The sequence below is a fragment of the Zosterops lateralis genome, assembly GCF_965231275.1.
Source record: "Zosterops lateralis genome assembly, chromosome: 3".
Classification (NCBI taxonomy): domain Eukaryota; kingdom Metazoa; phylum Chordata; class Aves; order Passeriformes; family Zosteropidae; genus Zosterops; species Zosterops lateralis.
Genome location: NC_139764.1, coordinates 41,972,336 through 41,995,702, shown reverse-complemented (window position 1 = coordinate 41,995,702; position 23,367 = coordinate 41,972,336). Strand labels below are relative to the sequence as shown.

General features: G+C 42.2%; 2 protein-coding genes across 2 annotated transcripts in view; both read right to left on the bottom strand.

Annotated features, from left to right (window-relative positions):
• Positions 1-4,170: 4,170 nt before the first annotated feature.
• ACTA1 (actin alpha 1, skeletal muscle) lies at positions 4,171-6,519 on the bottom strand. The gene is made up of 7 exons (XM_083857779.1): positions 6,406-6,519; positions 6,183-6,325; positions 5,709-6,033; positions 5,405-5,566; positions 5,000-5,191; positions 4,700-4,881; positions 4,171-4,588 (listed from the first exon to the last, which is right to left on the bottom strand). Exons 2-7 carry the CDS (start codon positions 6,309-6,311, stop codon positions 4,445-4,447), a joined length of 1,134 nt encoding a protein of 377 aa, XP_083713905.1. The 5' UTR covers positions 6,312-6,325; positions 6,406-6,519; the 3' UTR covers positions 4,171-4,444.
• A 3,913-nt stretch (positions 6,520-10,432) lies between these two features.
• The window catches only part of NUP133 (nucleoporin 133), a 30,072-nt gene continuing 17,137 nt past the window's right edge, over positions 10,433-23,367 (bottom strand). Inside the window, exons 19-26 of the mRNA XM_083858179.1 lie at positions 22,503-22,636; positions 20,718-20,876; positions 19,148-19,283; positions 16,872-16,990; positions 15,319-15,399; positions 14,205-14,269; positions 11,791-11,879; positions 10,433-10,784 (exon numbers count right to left, since the gene is read on the bottom strand). Of these exons, the coding sequence (XP_083714305.1) occupies positions 10,648-10,784; positions 11,791-11,879; positions 14,205-14,269; positions 15,319-15,399; positions 16,872-16,990; positions 19,148-19,283; positions 20,718-20,876; positions 22,503-22,636 (920 nt within the window). The 3' untranslated portion in view covers positions 10,433-10,647. The remainder of the gene's footprint in view (positions 10,785-11,790; positions 11,880-14,204; positions 14,270-15,318; positions 15,400-16,871; positions 16,991-19,147; positions 19,284-20,717; positions 20,877-22,502; positions 22,637-23,367) is intronic.

Below are 23,367 nucleotides of genomic sequence, written 5' to 3'. Positions count from 1 at the left end.
CTTCTCACAAGGCGATCTTCCCCCTTTTCCCTCCTCCCTCCAGCAGTAGATTTCTCAACTTTAAAGCCTTGTTTACCCTGGAAGAGAGAGAAGCTGCTGGAAGCCAAGCAGTGAGGGCACAGGGGAGCAGAGAGTGTTTGTTTGGAGCGAGTTATGGTGGGAGTGATGTGCCAAGGAAGAAAACTGCTTCCAGGGATCTATATATATGCAGCTCCCTGAGGTGGGGTTACATAGAGGCTCATTCCCGGGCTGCCTGTGGCACTCCCTGAACATCAACAGCCAGAACTGCCTCCAAGCTGCAGCTTTATTTTCAGAGCATGGCCTTGAGCAGCCAAGACAAGACGGGGTTTGGCTGCGGTCCCTGCAGGCACAAAGGATGAGCTGCCCAGAGTCCCACAGTGCAGGGTTTTGCACACTGCTGGCCCCAGCTCTGCACAGGGCAGTGTAGTTTTGAGGCTGAGAGAGTGCCCTGGAGGGGGGAAGAAGGAGACAAGTGGGGAAATGAAAGATTTCTCCAACATCTGCTCATCCCCATCACACAGAGCACACAGCCCTAGTGGGAGCCAGCAATGCTCCAGCTTTCCCTGCTGCACAGCAATCAGCAGCTGCTTTATTTTTCAGATCCCAGACAATGAAAAACAGAATCTCTGCAAGCTGCAAATACAACTACTCCCCAAAGCCTGCAGCCAGAACCTTTTGGTCCCTCCAGAATATGTTCTGGCCATGAGGGTCTGGAGAGGATCCCCAAAAGTCCCAGCAATTCCCAGGAAAGTGTGTGAGGCTGGGGAATATTCTGAATGGTCCTGTTGCTAAAGCAGCCCACACTGACTGGCATCTGTCCCACGTGGGAGCCCTGCACACCAGCACTGCCTGCAGTTATCCACTGGCTGATCAATAGGTTACAGTCACCCTCATGAACTCCATTTTCCAGCCCCAGGAGATGAACCATGAAAATCTAAAATCTATACAACTACATAACTCTTTTTTTTTCTTTTTTCTTTTTTCTTTTTTTTTATGCCTGTTTGATTCAAAAATATATAAATAAACAAAAAAAACCCCTAACAAGATATGTTCTATTCATTTTTTTTTTCTTGTGGATTATTGAAATAGACGCAGCACAAAATTTTCCTAGAAAATAAAGTTGTTTGAATCTTTGGTCTTCATTTCAATGCCTCACTTTCAGAAATAAGGATTGCCATAGGACTTTTTGCTTAGGAGTTTCCTGTGAAAAGTGATGATAATTTTCAAGGGGCCTCTATTTTGTCCCTTTAGTAAAACACACTGAATAAATATTACTGGTCAAATGTCCATGGGGGACGCACAGTCAGCACAGTACAGAGTGAGGCTGTTCTGATGTCAGGTCTGAGGGGGTGTTCAGGTCCTCTCAACAAAGCCAAGCCCAGTAAATACTGTGGGTCAAAGTGCTTTTTGTTTCTGCAATTTTGGAACATAAGGGGTGAAAAATATTAGGGTGCCAGTTGCTTTTGCACAAAACCATCACCTTTGTGGGAGGGTAGCCCATCCTGGGCCACATTCTGCTCTCTGTGCAAATGCAGATTTCCACTTTAGCAAAATATGTATTAAAATAGAATTAGGAAACCCCTCCAGCGTGCTCATCTCCTCCAGGATTTCCTTTGCTCTTTTGTTCAGAGGCTCCCTCAAGACTTTCTCTCAGAGCCCAGGTTTTCCCATAACTCCTTATATCATTAAGGTAATGGCCCAGGCATCTGCAGCTCTGGGGGAAGCTTACATCAAAACCCACTCATGACTGTGCCTCCCAAGCTCATCTAAACAGCCCCATATAATTTTTGTCCTTTCAAGGATTCCTCCTCTCCCAAGGATTTTACATCCCTCGGCGATATTTGGACAAAGGGCAGCTTCTTGTATTGCCCACTGGATGTAGAGTTAAGTTATGGAGGGTTGTCCAGAACTGCTTCAGCCCTGGATTCAGATGGCTGTGGAGCAAGCAGTGAGCTACAGCCCCAGAGGATGATTTTGGTGCAGGCAAGAGCCATTCCCCTTCATTACCTTCCCTCCCACGGTATGTGAGTGTCCTGCATCCTTCCTTCTATCACCTTTATTTTATTTATCCCTTTGCCTTTCTCAAAATAGAGGATGCTGGTCTTGGGGATCCTTTGGGTCTTGGGGATCCTTTGGGTCCTGAGGATCCTTTGCCTGCTGCCGACAGCACTGTTAGAGGTGCAAGGAGGGTAATGAAATTATTGAGAACTGCACAACAAAGACCAAACCCACGCTGCTGTGCACGAGCAAAATTTTCCAAAACACCGTCCCAACAATGGGGCTTGTGAGCCATATGAAAATCCAACTCACCTGTTTCCAAACAATTTGTGCCTTCAATTGCTAAAAATATTAAGGAAAACCCGAAGCTCAAATAAAAGGCTGGTTTCAGAATGAAGAGAGTGTTTAAGTTTGAAATTAATATCTGAACAGGGTGGTTTCATAGGCTTAAGACTCAGGGCATCCTTGTTCACTGATAAAGCAACAAAAACAACAAACTAATCATTTTTTTCAGCTGTAAGAATGTCCTTTAGGGCATTTGTCTTCAGCTGGATGAAATTGGCACTGAGGCTGTTGAGAATACCTGATGCTGTGGGTTAGAGTCAGACCAAATTCTGCTGTTAAAGGCAGCAGACAATGATGTGCCAGTGGCAGCATCAGCCTCTCACTGAAAGGCAGTGCTTGTGCAACACCCAGACTGCTGAAGGACTCACCTCTGCCCACAGCTGTGCTCATGAGGGGTCCTAAACACAAGTTTGGTACTGCACAATATAGATCTTTGTTCAGAAGGTGTATCTCCTGATCCCTTCTATTTTGATCAGGCTGGAGAGAGTGGCTGGCTCAGCATCACTTCCCCTTTCAAAAATCAGCCTGTTCTATTGTGGGTTTAAGACCATAAATTAATATTTCAGGTGAGAAAGTGGAGCTTGTGAATGCTGTTTAACTCATAAGGCTGCTATCCTAAGCTAACTAAAACAGTCTTTTAATTAAATAACAGAAGCAGGTCCTAAAATCCATCTCATAACACCACCTAAGCTGCAACTGAACCTGAGATCAGGGGTCAAGTACTAAGGACTTAATGTTAAGCACCTCCCAAAATCCCAGTAGGGAGCTGACTGATGGAGTATGTGCCACTACACAAATGGCAATAGAAGTTTGTTTGCTTTTTGAGAGGCAACTGTTTTTTGAGAAGCAACTATTTTCCAGTCCATCCCCAGTCACTGAGAGCCCTTAGGGATGCTCTGTGACCCTCCCTGCCCTCAGATACCAAGGAAGGACCAGGGCAGCTCCTCCCACAGGCTTTTGCTTTGGAATAGCGCTAAACAAAAAAAGTGAACTCATGTGTGGCTCTCACTTTACTGCAAGTAAAACCAGCCAAAACACGGGGGGACGATGTACGTGAATGCTGGAAATAAAGGGGGGTCCCCGGAGCCCTCTCGCCCCAGTAAGTGAGAGATGAGACAGGCCAGGAGCATCTTTCCCTCCTCCCGTTCTGCTCTGCCTCCCCATCGGCAAACAGGGCAGGCAAAGGCCGGCCGCAAGGGGAAGCCCCTGGGATTTTCCTTGGGGCTCCTCGGGAGTTCCTGAGTACAGGATGTGATCCCGGGAGGGGCTGGGTGGTTCAGGGGGGCAGAGGAGGGGGTGGTCCATCTGAAGGCAGCTCCTGATGCGTGACCACTGCCAAGGGCAAGCGTGTCAGGCAGGGTGAGGAAGTGGCCCTGGCTGCCCTCAGCCCTCCAGGGACAACACCATGGCAGGTGGGTTTCCCATAAGTGGAGTGGAAAGCTCTTTATTTAACCTGCACCCGCCACCTGCCCTCAGCCCCAGCCTTGCCTTCCTCGGGAGCATGCCAGGGCTACTTTTTTGGCAGGCTGAGCCAAAAGAAATATTTTGCAAGCAAAGGCTCCAGGTAACCCTTTCCCGGCTGGGACCAGCACACTGCAGAGTGTCAGGGCAGCCCCTGCAGCAGCGTGATGCAACACACAGCCACCCTCGAGCAGCCTGCACCCCAGGGGAGTCACAGAGCTGGCTGGGGTCCTGTCCCCTCCCCAGCACCCCTCCTATCTGGAGATTTCATCCCCACCACCCACTGCCCCCAAACTACGTCCCCAAGTGATGGAAGAACCGAGCAAATGACGACAGACAACAGCATTAGGGGTGTGACAGAATGACTGGTGATTTAATGCTTCTTGAAGTTTTTTGTTTCCTTCCACAGGGCATTGGTTTTAAAAACAAACAAAACGAGATAAAATAAATTAATTTATGTACACTTTACATACACTGTGTCACATGGAGCTTTGCAGCAACAGTAACCAGAAATTGTTACAAAATAGAAAGTTACATGGCTGTTGCAGGCCCTCGGCCGCCTGCAACCTCGAAGGTTGTCATCCTGAGCGTGGTTGGCAAAGTGATCATGTAAACATGTTTAGAAGCATTTACGGTGGACAATGGATGGGCCAGCTTCATCGTATTCCTGCTTTGTGATCCACATCTGCTGGAAGGTGGACAGGGAGGCCAGGATGGAGCCACCGATCCAGACAGAGTACTTACGCTCAGGTGGGGCAATGATCTGGAAAACACCAAGAGAGCTGAGATCAGTAAACACGACTCACCTGCGGGTGGCAGGCACGGGGGCTGTGCCTAGCCCCACACTCCCAGGACCTTCGTGCTCCAGCCTTACCTTGATCTTCATCGTGCTGGGGGCCAGGGCTGTGATCTCCTTTTGCATGCGGTCAGCAATACCTGGGTACATGGTGGTACCCCCAGACATGACGTTGTTGGCGTACAGGTCCTTCCTGATGTCAATGTCGCACTTCATGATGCTGTTGTAGGTGGTCTCATGGATACCTGCAGACTCCATACCTGGAGGCAGTGGGGGGAAACAGGCAGGAACAAGTTTAGTGCAAAGCAAGAGCTCCACGCAAGACTCTGGAGAGAGGGGAGAGCTGCCAAGGGAAGAGAGAGGGAGGGGGGCACACACCAATGAAGGAAGGCTGGAAGAGGGTTTCTGGGCAGCGGAAACGCTCGTTGCCGATGGTGATGACCTGCCCATCAGGCAGCTCGTAGCTCTTTTCCAGGGAGGAGGAAGAGGCAGCGGTGGCCATCTCATTCTCAAAGTCCAGAGCCACATAGCACAGCTTCTCCTTGATGTCACGGACAATCTCACGTTCAGCTGTCAGAGGGAAGCAAAGGCATAAGTGTTTGCAGAGGAGGAACAGGGAGCTCTTGCACCACCTCCATAGGTCTACTGGGACTCCAGACCCCCAGCCACACATAAGCTCCCACTGGGGACTGTTTTTGAGGCTCGCAAAGAGGTGAGAGCATCTCTAGAAGTGCGAGGGTTGGAAGCGAGAGGGAACTTTTTGGAGGAGGGAATAGTGCTTACCTGTGGTGACAAAGGAGTAGCCACGCTCAGTCAGGATCTTCATCAGGTAGTCTGTGAGGTCCCGGCCGGCCAGATCCAAGCGCATGATGGCGTGGGGCAGGGCATACCCTTCATAGATGGGGACGTTGTGTGTCACACCATCACCAGAGTCCAGCACGATACCTGCGGGGACAAGAAGCAGCCATCTGAGAGATGTGGCCCACACAGGGTCCTGCCCCGGGGGGCAGAGTGCTTGTCAGATGTAGGGGACCAGCTCTGGGCATCCTTGCTTGGGGAAGAGGGGCCAGCAGGACTCTGCACTCACCAGTGGTACGGCCAGAGGCGTACAGGGACAGCACAGCCTGGATGGCCACGTACATGGCAGGGACGTTGAAGGTCTCAAACATGATTTGGGTCATCTTTTCACGGTTGGCTTTGGGGTTAAGGGGGGCCTCAGTGAGCAGGGTGGGGTGCTCCTCTGGGGCGACACGCAGCTCATTGTAGAAGGTGTGGTGCCAGATCTTCTCCATGTCGTCCCAGTTTGTGATGATGCCATGTTCAATGGGGTACTTCAGGGTCAGGATACCTCTCTTGCTCTGGGCTTCATCTCCTACGTAGGAGTCCTTCTGACCCATACCCACCATGACGCCCTGCAGGGGAGGAAAGCAGGGGCTCAGCACCCTCTCCACGGGGCTCCCCAGCGAGACGGGAGGATGCAGAGGGCCGGGAGGCAGCCGGGATCCGCAGCCCCGGCTGTGCCTGGACGTGCGGGGAGGCTGGAAGGGGGAGCGCTCCGTACCTGATGGCGGGGGCGGCCAACGATGGAGGGGAACACGGCCCTGGGGGCATCGTCCCCGGCGAAGCCAGCCTTCACCAGGCCGGAGCCGTTGTCGCACACGAGCGCGGTGGTCTCGTCCTCGTCACACATGGTCTCGGTTGTGTCTGCGGGGGCACAGGGCACCGGGGCTGAGCCTCAGGGCCGCCCGGCAGCCGCGGGCGGTGGCGGCGGGGCCGGGGCTTACCTGGGCTGGCTGCGGGCTCCGCGAATCGGGCAGAGAGAGAGGCTCCCGCTCCTCGCCGGGTCACTCGTGGCCGCCGCGGCCGCCGCGGAGCCTTTTATCCCGGCGGGTGGAGGCAGCGACCGGCCCCCAGGAATGCGGCCCCGGCCGTCCCCATATTTGGGCGTCGGGCCCGGCGCGGCCCCGGCCCGGCGGTGCCCAAAGAAGGCGCTCCTGGCCCCGGCCCAGGTGAGCCGGGCCCGGCCGTATAAGGCGCGTCTGCCGAGCCCCCCCCCCGCCACCGCCCGCGGCCGGGGCCGAAATAATCCCCCGGCAGCACCGGCCCCGTTAAGGGCAAAGCAGGTGCGGGCGGCGGGAGCCCCGCGGGGCTCGGCGGGGCCGGGGGCGAGCGGCCATCGGGCCCGGGCCACCACGTGCCACGGCTCGGGGCTGCCCAGGGAAACGCGCCTCTCCCGGGTCCTTCCCGTGGCTATGGGTGAGCCCAGCGGAGAAAGGGAACTGGGAGAGAAGTGACAAAGTAGATCCCTGGTTTGCAGGGCCCGTGCAAAACCCACAACTTTACACATCGAGTTGAGCCGCGCATCCTTTCCTGGCTGTGATTTAAAAATGGAAAATAAATGCATAGGATAACTAACATCTGTCAGACAAATGCCCAAAGAGAAGTCCGGTAAAGGATTAATCCTGGTCTGATCCCAGGAGCCTGACGTAGTGGTGAATGCTGGTGTCATTACAAGTGCCCATTGCTGGGCGCTGAGCTGGGCCAGGTAACACAGGAACCCTTCAGCCATCCCTGTGGCTCATCCTTCCCAAAAGGAGAAAGGTCTCACAGGCAAGTCATCTCTGACGAGCTGAAGGTACTATGCAAGCGAAAAGGAACAGTTCATCTCCTTCAGCTATGGGTATTTAAGCAGAGATTCCATGTGGGACACTTGGAAGATTTCGTAGGTACTTGGTTTCCAACAGAAAGAGGAGGGAATAGCTCAAGTAGACTTGCAGCCCTGACACTATGTTGATGCAAACCAACTTTCAAGATCTTCTCTGAAGGCACAATTGGTCAAGCGTAAATCTTCTGAAAATTTAGGGAGTCAGGCAAGAGGGAAGAGGAATGGTAGGCTGGAAGCACTGTGCTGTGAGGAGTCTCCTGAAAGTGAAGGTATTTCTGCAGGTGGTTTCGTCTGCTGCAAGGCAGAGAAGACAGCTCAACAGAGAAGCAGACAACTTTTCTTCTCTGTTTAACTTCTGCATCCTCCAGGTTGGCAGCATTCCTCTTCACCTCTGGCAGCCATCTAATTCCTTCTGCTATAGATTTTGAATTTTTGTCAAGTTATTGTGTTAAAATGTGCTCTTCTCTTGCCCCGTTCCTCAACTCATATTATTCTTCAGTTCTGTCATCAACAACTGGCAGTACAAAAATCGGAAGCCTGAAAGCACTTAAAGGCATCACAGCCACTAAATCTATTTACAGAACCGTAGTGCTTCATTGTGGTTTCCAAAATCAGTCGGTTGTGTTGAATCAGAAATCTAGTAACAGAAACCCTGACGTCGCTGAAAGATAAACATCCTTAATCCTGCAATGAAACATGATGCAAGCATAAACCCACTCTATCCCTTCTGTTCCCTTTTACTTTCTCTCTACCCCAATCTAGTTTACAGCAAAGTGCCCAAATGGCAATGGTAAATTCTCCCACTTCTGAGTAAAATATCATTTTCTGCAGGTAGATCTGATGCTTATCTGGATTCACGAAATGAATGTGGTTTCTGTCTCAAGTCAGAAAGCAGTTGGAGTTAGTTTCCAGTGCAGAGCACAAAGAACTCATTATCCACCATAGCATAGCTTTTGAAATTGATCATAAATGACAACTGATAAACTTTCCTGCTGCTCTGGTGACAACAAAGAATGCAAATGTGTACCTCCCCTACTTTGTGTGCTTTCCACACAAAGAAAAAATAACTATTTAAGAAACAATGTATACTCTTATTCAAGAGGAGCTATCCATCCCCCTTGGACAGTTTTAATCTTCATCTTTTTGTCACAAGTTTGTTTTTGTTACACTTAGAAACAACCTAGAGCTGTGGCATTTGCCACCTTCCATCTGCAGTGGTAAATGAAGGCATCCTCCTGGAGCAGTAATCTGAGACAGGAGTTCTGCACCAGCACAGTTTATTACATAATGAAGCAGAGGGCAGAGAGGAGAAATAGCCCTGAATCCCAGACTCTTCAAACTTTCCAACAGAATAGAGAACCAGTTCAACATTACTAGTACAAGAACATTAAACATCTGTTTAGACATGGAAGTTATTTTAATGAGGCTTTGTTTAAGTAAACTCATTGCAAGTAGCCTTCTGTTTTGGCAATAGTCAGATGGAAAGCCATTGTATAAATGCCAGCTGCCTCCCAACCCAGCAGTAGAGTAGAACAGTTGAAAACCCTACACAACTCATCCTTTCCCAAAACCCAGAATGCTTTTACACCAACCATGATAAACATGACCCAGCCAAGAGGCCAGGCACTTTGAAATGATCAGAGTGATCAGAACTGCTTGCACCTGGAGCAAGCTTTCCAGGGCTTGCCCTGCCGCTCCTGACAGAATACAGAGATCTGGCCAACAGTCTAGGAAGATATGAGATATCCCCGAAGTGATTTATGGTGGACAGTCAGTTAGAGATTCCTCCTCAAGCAAAATTTAAGAGTCTAGGAAAAGTTAAGGCAGAACATACTTTGGGAGGGGCCAGCAATCATTTATTCCATTGGTCCCTTTCTTCCAAAACCCTGCTAAAGTTTCTCAATGTGAAACCACCCTCAAAGTGACATTCAGGCGAACACGTGGAATTCCTTCAAGGCTTTAAATGAGCGACTCCTTTGAAGCCGGAGCTGGGAGTTACACTCACACTTCTCAGCCATGCAAGACTGCAGAAGAGCAAAGTTCGCTGCTCAGAACAATCTTAGAAGATGACTGCTAGTGCATTTCTTTCCCATATTAGTTTGAACCTCTCTACATAAATCTATTCTTCCAAACATGTTCAGACTCTCAGCCCAGCTTACTGTATTAGTACAGGGAGGAGGGAAAGCCACGGAAGGAGAGCTGTGCTTTTAAAACTAGAAACTGGATTCTCTTCAACCAATTTAACTTCTGACCTTCTCAGCTGTTAGATCAAGTTGTTGCAGCAGGCATGGAGCCAGACAAGTAAAACATAAGGGCGTGCAAGTTCCCCTGCAGTCAGTTTCTGGCTCTTGAGCCACATGCAAAAGAAAGGTGCAACACATCAGATTGCAGTAACTTTTATTGAAAGACTAAATGGTCCTGTTAATCAGAATAATTGAGAAATTGATTTATTATTATTCTCATGTCAGAGACAACTATCTGGGGGCAGTGCAGTTAAAAAGGAAAGAAGTAGTGTCTACCAGTAGAGGCCAAGGCATGGAAGTAAGGAAGATCATGCTGTACTCCCACACTTCCATAACTGCTTTCGAGGTTTCTTCTGAGCCTAGCACAAGCAGTTGCTGTGAATGACTGCAGGGTGAGCTGCTAATCCCATTTTACATGTATGCTAGAAATAGCTTAAAGGGAAGTCAAATGGATACAATACTAAAATGTTTGGGAAAAGTTTAACAGATATGAACTGAAAGAATGGAGTATTTACTGGACCAGAAGGCTCTGAATGAGAGCTGCACTTTATTCCTCTGTCAGACAAGCTGAGTGATCAGTGACAAGCCAGTTATCCTTTTTGTGCAAGTAACCTTTGATGCAAAACTGAAATTACCTGGTTTCTACAGCAGTAAGTGTTGTACAAGGAAAGAGTGGAGTTACTGACAGAATAACCTGTTGCTGCCTAAGTAATGTACACAGTCCCCCCACATTAAATGTGTTCAGTATTTTCTCTGAACTGAAACCACAGCTCCAGTGGTAACAACATAAATTTCCCACCCTCTGCAGTGGGTCCCTGCATTTCACCCTGCATGTCTGTGTGTCCTTGAGTCTCAGATAGGACACATTCTAATCAAGATACAGAACAAAACAACAAGTTTATGAAAGGCACAGAAAATGAAAACTTTATTTTTACTTCGCCTGTAAACACAACTCTGCATCCTCTGACTAAAGCATCAATGTTTATGCATTTAAGACCAAGTATATTACTCATACAGACTTTATCACAAATTTTCAGCAAAAAAACAAACAGAATATAAAAAAGTAAACATGAATTCAAAAGTTCTTTAGAAAAAATATTCAAAAATCCCAGTAAGAATCATGCTTGTCCCTGAACGTAGAGTTCATAGTTTGCTTTTAACACAAATTCAAAGTAAGAGTTGTGTTTCAAGCTGCCGAGTTCGTTTGCTTGAAGCAAGTCTTTCACCTCTGGTAAATACTCACTTAACTGGACTCCTACAAAACAAAACCATTTATTACAACCCTGATTAAAGTACTTTGCATCAGCAGTTAACACTATTTTTAAGTACACACCTGTGCCTGCCTAACAGCTAAATTACTCTTTTGGAACTGGGAAGCTCTGATTTCTATTGAGAAATACAATAAAGCTTAAATAGCCTGTAAAACAGAGTTAATTTTTTTTTTTTTATCCAGAATTCAGCAATTTAATGATTAAGCCAAAAATCCAAGTCTTTATGTAACCCTTCACCAAAATAAAAATAAAAATAAATAATAAATAAAGGAAACAAAAAAGAAAGCTCAGTCATACAATAACTATACATCAGTTGCAACAGTTCCAGCATAGGGAGTGGAAGTCTTATAAATGCAAGGAAATTGACACAAAACTGAAATTGTTCTGAAGAACTTAAGTTTTGTCTTTTTCACATGAAGCCTTATATGTTCTGCAAAACGTTCCTATGAAGTAATATTTAAAACAGGCTTTGACTCTCAGTTGCTTCCTTTCTCTCTCTCCCTTCTCCAGCTGTAAATTCCATGGCCGTAACTTCCTATAGTCAAGTTTAAGTGAAGAATGGGAAGTGTATATTTTTGTTTTAGCTTTTGGAGAGGGGAAACAAAAGCAAAAAAAATTTTGCTAAAATAGATTAAGTTCTACTGAACGACAGTCAATTAGCTATTATCCTGTATTTTACAGGAGACATATTTACCTCCAGAAGACCTACTTTACTGTACAGTAAGCAACTGCTAAAAATCTGTTGAGTGCCTTACTCAGCAAATAACTTAAAGATACTAAGACCATAATCAAGAAATCTGTTCATCTCTTATCCCTCTGAACATTTTACAGAGATAGAATTAGCCCCAGATGATTTTAACTGCCTAGTGGAATGAATTCTTTATTACTCTGAGAATTTAATAATGCTACTTTTTACATATTAGTATTGATCTTAAGCAGCTTTTGAAACAACCATTTCAAGATATTAAATTATATTTAACTACACTTTACCTTCTTTCAATAGCTTTTGTAGTATTTTCACAAATATACTATCTTTAGATGCTTCAATTGGATCATCACTACCATCTGAACAGGACCATCTGCAAATCAAAGAATAATTTTGGGAAAGAATTACACAGACAAAATAATAGGAAAACTAACAAGTAAAAAAACCACACGGGAAAATTAGATAAATTATCAAAGGTAACTAATGCATGTCCATATGTAAGTATTAAGTGCTTTGTTACAGCTCAAAGTAAGAGTTTTTTTGCTATCCTGTGTTAATTAGTCTTTATTCCGAGAGTAAAACCGGAATCAAACTGCACTACTATAATGTGATCTAGTTAGGAGGAAAATAAAAATGCTTCCCATCTTCTAAACCATTAAGAATCCCAACCAAACAACATCATTTCTTTGATAAAAGTATTATCCATTGAGATAAGAACTACCTATTCTCCATAATTCTATTTTACAAGTGAGGTGATGAAAGTGTAGATTTATTTTTTTGGTAGAATAAAGCAAGAGAAGCAATTCTCTAATGTGAAAAAAAAAATCAAAACAAAACAAATTAAATATGAAGAAATGAGGAAAAAAAATTGCAAAATCTAAGTTGCAGGCCTGTAACAGCACACACAGTCACAAAACAAATACTAAGTTTATCTACTTTGTGATTAAATGCGAAGACTCATGAATACCAGTTTCATCTGTGGTAACAATCACAAGCAGATTTTTCTAAGAGGAAGATTGTTTTAAATGACAATTTTTCATCCCTGAAGAGCTTTATATGCACCAGTTTGAAGTCAACAGCAACCTAACTTGTTTTGCTGTGGTTCTAACCTTTCAGTTGTTAAAATTTCCTGTTGCATGTGCTAAGCTGTCAGACAAAACTGGTTCTCATATCACTCTTTAAACTACCATGGGCTCGTGGGACATGCTTGTAACAGATCTGGACCTGGATCCAGAAGCTATTATTGACAAATCCTCTGTACTTCACTGGTTTTACCCTGGGTGTCTCTTCAGCTCCTGAATGTCTAGGATTACATCTTTAATTCCACGGGGAAGAATGTGAGGAAAGGAGGGAGGGAAGGGGGATTTTCTCCCCTTGGGCACAGAGGAGGATAGTGCATCAGGAACACACTCAGCAAGACTCTTCATATTACCCAGCAACCTTACCACCATTGGTGGCCCTCAAGTTAGAAACCACAGGCCATCATTAAAACTAGGTACTGTCACATCTCAAATGTTTACTTTGCACACAGATGGAAGTTAACACCGCCTCTCTGTAAGCCTTTGTGAGCCTTGCTGGACTGGAAACTCAGCTGGGACATCAAGTTTTCTACCCTGGTTAGCTGCCAGAGTGGCCAAAATCTTGTCAGCATTGTACATGTTTGAACTGTTAAAATACCACATTCAAAACTCTGTGCTTGTCCAGGGTAGATAGAACATAAACCAATAACTGGACTGGCGCCACGCAGGAGTTCTGAATTCTTCTGTCTTTAAAATAACAGGAAAGGAAAACACTTGGAATAGTGTGAACCTCTTTCTGCTTATTTGTGTTATATGTGGACATAACTTAGTCATGCAATTAGGAATTATTTCCTAGACACCACTGCCCTTTGGAATCTATCCTATGCATAAGTGTGATCCAAATGCTGCTTATTTCCATTTTAATTACAAATGGCACAGTGCATTTGGAATATATTCTCTCCTCATCTTTTCTTTCTTAGGTCCCTCTTGGAACATAGGTGGGAGTTAGGAAAGTAGGAAGACTTCTGAAAGTTAGAAAGGAGAGGGAGGAAATGCTATTTGTGTTATTTAACCTGGGAGAGAACTGTACCACTGTTTGATGAGAAGGTTCTTGTGGCCAACTGGACTCTGCCTGTATATGGTTTTGAACACCCCTGAGACTGACTTTTCTAAGCACTATTTAGGCTTTGATCTCCTACAGTCAAGAATGTAGTATTAAATCAAAAGGTCATGAAATTGCCAGTGTGGTTCAATGGCAAAACCCAAGTGAAATAAAAGCTTGCAGGAGTGACCTCTGCCTACGTTATCATATTAAAAAGCTTCTGTTTGAGATGCTTCAAAGGACAAAAGGAAAAAAAAAAAAAAGGTTAGAAAGGTTCAGCATTGGTCACTTCTTTTACCTCAGGAAAGGGTGCAAGAACAAAAGCTACATGGGTTCATTTCTGTGTCAGGTGCCAGGACTGCACAGTAGATTGTCAAGTGAGATAAACCAACAAAGTACTGCAGATTTTTTTTTGCCATGGTTTCACTTTACCAATAAGAATACGTGTTCTGATTTGACACATTATACTTTACTAACCTTATCCTGTGAAATTAAATCTTTTTGGTAAATTAGAGAATAGTACACTAAAATATAGCTCTGGAAAAGCTGTGTCTCAGTAACTTATATTTATACTTACCCATCTCTTTGGAGAGCCTTACAGAGAATTTTAAGTTTAAGATCATTTACATCTACTTCTTCTTCCTTCAATTCATATGAGGAGAAAAGACAGGCAAATTAAAATTTTGGGGTTTTTTTACAAAGAAATAATCACTCTGTCACATAGATTGCACTGATGAATTAGATTCTTCAATCACCAAGCATCATTTTTAACATATGCTGTTTTACCAGATGATCTGATCGGATTGTTGATATACCAAACACTGTTTCCATTTGAAATCATGGATTCAGACTTTCTACATCACCACTTGACTACTGAAGACCAACTAACACAGTTTGGAAAAGGCACATTTTAAAATACCAATTTGTAAAACATTGTATTCTAGGCAAATTTTATTTTTACCATGTGCTAAATGATGAGCGGAGTCAAAGCTCTTTTTCCAGTATGGTCAAGTTAACTTGACCATTAGTGTCCACATTAGGATATATGTTTTATTAATATATTAGTAAATGTTTTCAGAGATACACATTTGATCTGAAAAGGGCAGTTTCTTCATTGCACAGAAACCACCACCACTGATTTGTGCTGAATGGTTCTACACAACTTGTTAGAAACGTTAATATCTGTGGGAAAAAAAAAGTTTTGAAATTGCATGGGTTTAGAGTAACAGTTATTTTACTGAGATGACAAAAAATACAGTTGGAAAAAAAGCAGGTGGCAAATCTGTGGTTCAAAGCTATTTATACATGTTAGAAAGTGGTGACTATCCTACATTACTTCATGACAATCAGTGAAACTGTTAAGAGGGAAGACATAAGAACTAAACTACTAAAACCAGTTCATCTTTGTCCTGTTTGGAGACAGCCTGTAGGGAGGCAAGGCTCTAAAAAGAAACTATAGACTATAAATGGGAAGTGAAGATGAAGAGTGTAATTTTTCTTAAGTTATCTACACCACATTTGGCATTATGTCTCCAGTGGCTTGAAAACAAACCAAAAAAAACATATCAGGGGTTGCTTTAATTACCATACATTAAGTTAATATGTAAATTAACTACAGATGCACCACCCTATCTTAAATAAGAATAATAAAAAAGTCTCTAGGTTAGAAAACCTTTAAAAAGTTTTCCTACCTCATCAATATATTCCAGCAGATCAAGTGCTTTCTTGAAGTCATATTCATTTGCTCTTCTGTTCTCATCACATATGAACATCTACGAAATCAGAGAGAATTAACATGGAGAATTATTTTTAGCCTACAAAGTAACGTAACCGGTATCAGGGACAACCCAGTGCAGGAAGACCACCACGTATTTTCTACTTGCATGACCTTCTCATGAAAATATGTCTTGATTCAAGTGCGGGTATTTTTATAGTAAGGAATATACTTAAGGTTTTAGAGCAGCATTCCATCTACGTGACAATGGTCTGTGGACAAATGATACTGGATACAAGGCTGCTGGGTTTCAAATTTAAGTGCCATTTAAGGCTGTAACATTCCTGGACTACTGTAGCCAGAGCTCAGCTCCACAAATAAGCTCTCTGAATTATTTTGGTAATTAAGCTCAAAGCAGTACTTCAGCACATGTGCTGCCTTTCACCCCTTAAAAACAAGTTCCCCTCAGTATTTCATATCCCCCAATTATAAATAAGTACTTCAAATAAAAATTCACATCAACACTCTTTTAATTTACACTGAGTTTCATTTTTGCATTGCAAGTAGCAAGCATTAACACTAGTTTAACAATAAGAGAATTCAGAAGGAAAACTGTTGTGGTGCCAGCACTTGCCAAGTCCTGACTGACAGTTCCCACCCCTCCCTAATCCCACAGATGGCCTTACTTAAAGACACAGGTAAGGGCTTCACAATCTGGTATTAGCACAGTTCTAAGAAAATAACAAGAATGTAAACAAGCATATTTGTATACATGCTAACTTTTGAATTTTCCACAGGATTACAGAAAACCACAGAAAAATTGACACCCAGATACAAATGATTTACAATGTGTTGCTGCTATTCATGCAGTATTTTTTGTGTGCATCACTGGATGGTAAAAAAATGTGGCAAACAAGGCAGAATCAGTAAGGCTAATGGTTCCTGGCTGATAGCAGAAAGGAGTGTGAAAAAGGACTCAGCACTATTACTTATCCCAGCACTGGAACATTTCAAATTTTTGTTTCACTATGGGTTGGATTTTTGTAAAAGAAAACAAAAGCAGAAAGACTTATGGTGCCTCTTTGCAACAAGTGGCCAAAAGCCTCTTCCTACTTCTAACACTTCCTTTTTCTAGCTTGTAGCATCCTTCTCCACTGAGGTAGAACTGTTTGTTCATTCTGCCTTCCAAGTTCTGCCTTACCAAGAATGTAAAGCAAGGTAAAAACTGTCTCACATCCAAAACCTGGTTTAGACCAGTAAATCAACTTCTGATGCTGATCTGATTTGCTTTTTCTCCTAGCAGCACTCCAAGGCACACATTCAACAGAAAAAACTAGGACTAAACTCATCATTCTGATGTCTGCTGGCAGAAAAACTAAGCGAAGTTAAACTAATCCATACATCAGATCTTTAGGTGCTTAGCAAGTCATATAAGGGATAAAGGCAGCTGTGACCTCCTCATTTATCACAGAGGGGCAGGAAACATACTGGAAGTTTTCCTGTGTAATGAAGAAAACATGAGACACTTACATCAATGAGCTGAGATGCAGACAGCACTGGCATATCGTTGAGGTTCAACTGTTTCTCTGCCAGGAGTTGTTCGGGAAGTGTCTCCTGATGTAACAAAAAGCGCTCCTGCTCTGATATTTCTTGTAGTCATTTAAGGAAATGAATGTTTCATGTTATTAAGATGTAACAATAAATTCTGTGGCACAACAATAACTGTCAAGTCACAATATTATTCAAGCCTACAAGCGTTTGTTATGAAGCATTCTATTTGGACTCTCATACATGTTCCCAAAGCACAGAAATGCTCCCACTTCAATACTGCCATCCCAGGGAACTAGTCCTTACTTTCTACTCATGTTCCCAGTGTAATTGTCCTGGGTTGACAGTGCTCTCTATCCCATAATCCCATATCGTGGACACCCTTGTTATGTCTAAGAGAGGTGTTCCGTCCCCTTTAGGGGGGGGCGGGCACTGGCCTGGGGGCTGGCTCCACTCTGGCTTTTGGCTTCCCTGCTTCTAGTCGCTTCTAGTCGCTCGCTGTATCGCAAATTTTTCTGCTAGTTTCTTGCCCTTTCGTTCTTTTGTTTTTTCTTCCTTTCTTTCTGCCGCCTCTGTGCTCTGTTTGTTTTTTTTCCTTTTCCTCTTCTCCTCCCTCCCCCCCCCCCCCCCCTCTTTAAGATTTAGGACCGGCACCCGGAGCTGATCTGGCTGGAGGAGTCCGAAGATCGCCGGGGCTTGTAAAAGACGCTGCGCGCCCCTCCCCTCACAGTAACCCGAGCTTTTTCTGTTCTTTTTTTTTCCCTTGTGTCGGGGGGTGTTTATTCATTTGTTAATAAACCGGTTTTTTCCACTTTGTGTTCAAGAGATTCCTTCCCAAACCCAGGGTTGGGGGGAGGGGTGGTAGAGGTTTTGTTATTAGGGGATTCCTTGGAGGGTTTCCCCTAATTCAACCCAAACCAGAACAGTAATGAAAATGCATAACGCTAATTTTGTCTCAAAATTTCAAAACTAATACGGAAGATTGGATGGAAGCTGTTGCACTGTGCAGGAAAATGAGCTGGCTGCAACTTTAAGGAGCTGTGCCATGGATACATTCCATCTCACAAACTGTTCAATTTTTGACTCTTTTATACTTGCCAGTATGGGCTGCTTTAGGATGAGAAACTTGCTAGTCTGAGACATTCAAAATGGAATAATATCAACCACCTATATGAACCCTGTCCTTCCCACCAATTTCCACTGCATGCTAGAATAGGGAAAATAATTCTGTGGAGCATTTCATCTGTTTAGAGGAAAACCCAAAATGTGGCAGAAATAATTAAGTCTTTCTTTATCAAAAGGAAAGTGATACACTTTCCTTTTAGAGTTTAAGTTTTAACAACTACATCATGTGTCACACAGAAACGTGTAGCAGAATCAAGTCCAGAATAAATTTTGAGAGTCCTCTACCCATTGAAATAAAGCTTTGATTATCTCATTTGTAATTTTAAAATTTTTAAATTCTCTGATGTGAGATTCCTCACATCAGCATAAACATTTTCACAGTGGTAAAAAAATGAATTTAAACTTCAAGATTTCATGCAATGCTATGCAACTTAAAAGGCAGATAATACATTATTATTATGAGCTAAAAATAATTTTTGAAGCCTACTTAGTTAATGTAATTACTACCAGGCTTTTTCAACAAGATTTAAGAACTATTAATTACACAGATGGATAAATACTCAGATAAACACAAGTAAGCTTGAGCAGCAACCCAGAGTCATATTCCAAAGCTTCCCCCTGGTGGCCAGAATCCTTTAACCAGTAGTGCAAAATTGCTTTTTCTCAAACTCTGTGCTGCACATGTGCTGCACAAACAGTATTTTCCAAAGAGATAGGAATGGCAGAGCAGTGGAACCATTGCATTTGGTAATGAATTTTCCTGTTCACATCATTTCAGATAGAGTACGATGAAACACTGTCATGGTAACCTTTCTAGATACAGAGCACAAAAGCCTGAGAAAGCACTTCTTGATCACAACTGTATGTATCTGCAATTGTATTACTGCACTACAACACAGTTACAGGATTTCCTTGCACAGACTAAGAGCCTCAGGACTTGAGAAGAATTCAAAAGTGAAAGCCATTCTATAAAACAGGCTCTAAAAAATGAGCAAAATCATCAGCCCATTTATCCTTACCACACTAAGTCAGCACCCTCAACAGGAAAAATCAATAATCTCCAAAATTAATGAGATTCTAATTCAGTAATTTACTAAGTCTTTTCTTCACTTTGCCCTGTTTTTATTTCTTACCTTCTATTTTCTCCTGTAGTATGTCTTCTGAGAAGTCCGATGCTAGGGCAGCTAATTTACTCAAGCCAAGAAGTGTTTTCTTCTTTGCAAAATATCGTGTCTCCATATTTGCTAAAGTCTGCAATGTTCTGTGAGCCTACAATTAATAAAGATGTTAGAAATAGTTTTGTAAATTAGGATCAGAAGGCTAACAGACAAGAATTTTACCTGAACAGATGTCTCACAGCTATTTATTGTTTGTAATACTATAACCCTTAATTTTAAAAGTTGTACAGTTTGCACAGTGAAACTCTGCATTACAGTCTTCAAGAAGAGGCTCTCTCCTTCAACAATATATTTAAAAATATTTTCACTGCTAATAAAAAAAACCTACCTCATTCTGAAAGGATAAATTGCAACTTCACACATTGTATCTCTATGATCTAATTCAATACTTTGCAATAAAAGCCAGGCAAATACGTTTTGACAGAACACTTTTGCATGCACTGATTTACCTGTTAATTTGGGAATTTGAAAAAACAGAATTGTGTATAACTGCTGCAGTAACCAAATACAAAGGCAAGAATTTGTTTATCAGATAAAAGAAACAGTTTCTGAGCACTTACTCAAAAATAAACTATCTATACTGAATTAACTGTATCTTTTAGAATCTTTATCCCCTCTTCAAAGTGCTTTGCAATGACATGGAAAACCTCAATTGACACAAATGGAATATTACAGTATTCTCAGAATAGTTTTTCTTTGTTTTGGTGGGAGCTGTTCAGTAGGACTTTTCTGTTTGTTTAAGAGGGATTTGGCATTATGAACCTAGAATTTGGAGTAGGATAAATATTTCCATGGTTTTTATGCTTAACATAAAACAAACCATTGAGATGGTTTGAAATTGAATTGGATTGAAACAAACCATTTTTGATTTGAAATACTTTTAACTGCTAAATGAAGTGCATTTTTAAGTCTAGCAGAAGGATGAAAAGACTGACCAGCAAGAAGAGCAGATGTAACTGGAAAGCCCAGAAGGCAACAAAAGATCATGTCTAAAAACAATGTCACATTAATCTATCCACCTGCACATTTCCTATTAAAAATACTTTAAATTATGAATATAAGTGATTAAAGTAATCAATAGCTGTTTTACTTTCATAATATCTCCAAATTCCTTAGCTTTAATATGTTAAGTCTTGAAAGAGAAGTTGTAGTTTTCCCCTGGCTGGATAATATTATATTGCTATTGATATTCACTATACATTTCCAATTCCACTGAAGTAGTGATCACATAGCCAAACCAAACTTCCTCAGTAGGAAGTACCAGCTACCGGTCAGGGATGAAAACCAGCCCTTATTTGCATTACATGGTGCAGTGGCTTACATGAGATACCAGATGGTGCATGAAGGGAGGCTTCTGGTACTCCAAAAGTACCCTATTAATTATCTGCAATCCTTCCCCTAACTCATATGGATAAGTTGTCTTTGGATGGGGAGGAGTCATAACTTGGTAAATTACCTACTTGAACATGTACCTGACCTGTTCACCACATGGTATTTCCATTTGGCTGTATTTAAGAAACCCTACCTTTTGGAAATCCTGGCTATTGATGTCATGTAACCAGCTCAGATGTTCATGTGCTTGCAGGAAACTGGCCAGCTGTCCATGCTGAGCAATAGGCTGAGATAACAGCTTTCCTCGCTTTCCTTTTTCCAGGTACCAGCGAAACAGGAAATCTGAAAAGTTCTGAACAGAACAGAAATAGGAACAAATTTTAAAAGTTACATTTCAGTATCTGCTTTGCCTTCGAAGTGCTTTATAAAACACAATTGGTAAGAAAATAGTAAGAACCTGCTTGATAAAGCCAGACACACACACAAGACATAAAATACAGTGTTGATAAAAATCCCCGTAAGAGTCCTGATAGAAAGTGTTTAAGCATTCATGATGCTGATAAACACAGAATCCTTCAATTAAAGCGATGGAAGTACCAAAAGTAAATTCTTCACATTAATATACAAAAATAGAAACAGATATCACATCAATCACAATTCTTCTCATCTTGTTTTCATACCTGTTCCTTTGTCCCCCTTGAAATTCCATGCTTACTATTTCCTTTCATAAACAAGTTTACTTCAGCTGTCACTGTTTTTTAAGCATTCCCTCCTACCGACAAGTTAACCTGCAATTCTCCTTCTCTCAAGCACTGTTTAAAAAAACCCTGTCATTTTAAGAGAAAAAACACCCTATTTTACCCTCAAAAACTTCAATGTGAAATAACTAATCAGGATTTCTGTTCAAGATTTAATTTAGTCTTTTCAGGAAAATATTAGACTAACACTAAAATTCAATTCTATTAACAATTTAAAAATGAAGTCTGAGGAGGCCATCAGTCTGATAGTCTATCCATTAGACATATCTGTGCAGCTCTACATTTGCCACAGTAACAACTTTTCAGGAAGTTTTACATTTCCCCTTTAAAATAAAGCAAGTGAAGAGGGAAAAAAAAGGTAATTTATCCCCTTTGACAGTCAGGCTGAGTATTTAAGATTCACTACTTAAAAAATTTGCTATGACTTCTGTCTATTACTGATACTTCTGGTTTTTTGTTATTAGAACAATCTTTATGTAAGAAACTTTCTAGGAAACATGTAGACTGCAGGATTTCTCTTTCTCCAGTAGTTGTGGAAAGCTAGACAAATTCATCTCACCAATTCTCACATTAAGTCCCTTTTGTTTCAGCTGCACACATTTCAAGTATCTCTACCACCTCTTCCTTAAGCTTTCTAATATTTTAGCAGATATTTTTACACTAGATTTTAACAGACAGTGGAAAAGCTGTCCAACAAATATGTAGCAGAACAATGCAAAAAACCCCAAAGCAACAGCCCTATCTTCCCATTCTTCCTAACTACTTTTATAGTTATACATGAATTACTTTTCTATTTATACATTTAACAACTTCATCTCTTTTGAAAATTATCTCCATTTTATATTTTGTTGGTTTAATAAAACAACAGTGTAATGACAACAGCACCTGGGTGAAAAACAAGTCAGAAAAAGCTGAAAAATGTTAAAAGTGAGAAAACATGTCTGGGCCACAAAAAGGTCCCATGAAAAGGCACTGCCCATACAGGTAGTACCTTTATTTCTGCTGGCTAGCTTTCTCTTCCCAATGTAAAATACTCCACTGAATATTTTACAGTGAATATCGACTTCAATTTTCCACATTACCCCTGTCTGTATACATAATTACATACACATTAAAAAAAACAGGAAAAGAAACCCCAAAAAGAAATAATAAATTTTGCAACAACATTTAATTGCAAGCTTATTATGAAACACTAGCTAAAGGAAATAGAAGAGACTTGCCTGATCTGCAAACTGAGTCATGTAGCGTTGTAATCTGGCCTGGTTGTCTGTCTGCTCACACATTTGCACCAGGATGTCAAAGTCGCAGTACTTCTCTGCTAAAGCAGCTGCCAACTGGTACTGTCCCAGGGAAACTAAGTAACAAAAAAAAAGAAGCTTTATCAAACAAGCTCACCTTTGTCTGAGACCAGAAAAATGAAAACAAGTTTCAAGTTTCTCATCGAGGAGATAGCCACACATTCCCAAAGGAACATTCCCCTCCTGCATACATCTCCTGTGCACACGTGTGCTCACAGACCTACCATGTCTGTCACACAGCACAAGAGGGGAAAAGGGAATACTAAATGGCACCATGTTTTCTACTTCCTCTGGAAGTAAGTATCATCTGCTATTTGCACTGGGGGAGAGAATTCCACCCATGAATGAACATCTACAGTAACAGCCACTTAAATGCACAAAGCAAAAAAGCAGCAGCCATAGGCTTTTGAAAATGAACAAGACAAATAAGGACAATTGGGCTTGCATTAAAGAGAAACTACTTAGAATCTTTCTTTTCATTCAGTTAAATATGTAAGAGTTGGCAGAAGACTTAGTTTTGTCTGTAAGGAAATATGAACCTTAGATTTAACATAATGATATAAAATGTATTTATAAGCTAACAGAGCCCATGAATGTCAGGAAAATGGACAATGATAACTTTATGAAGCTTTTTCTAAGAATGCTCAAAAATTATCATTAGATTGTTCTACTTATATAATTTACTTCAGTGAAAAAAATTAAACTTTCCAAAGTTACTAAAATGCATTTACAACTTATTTCCATTTTAAAAGGGAGCTTTCCTATGGCTTACTCATTCAGGACTTGA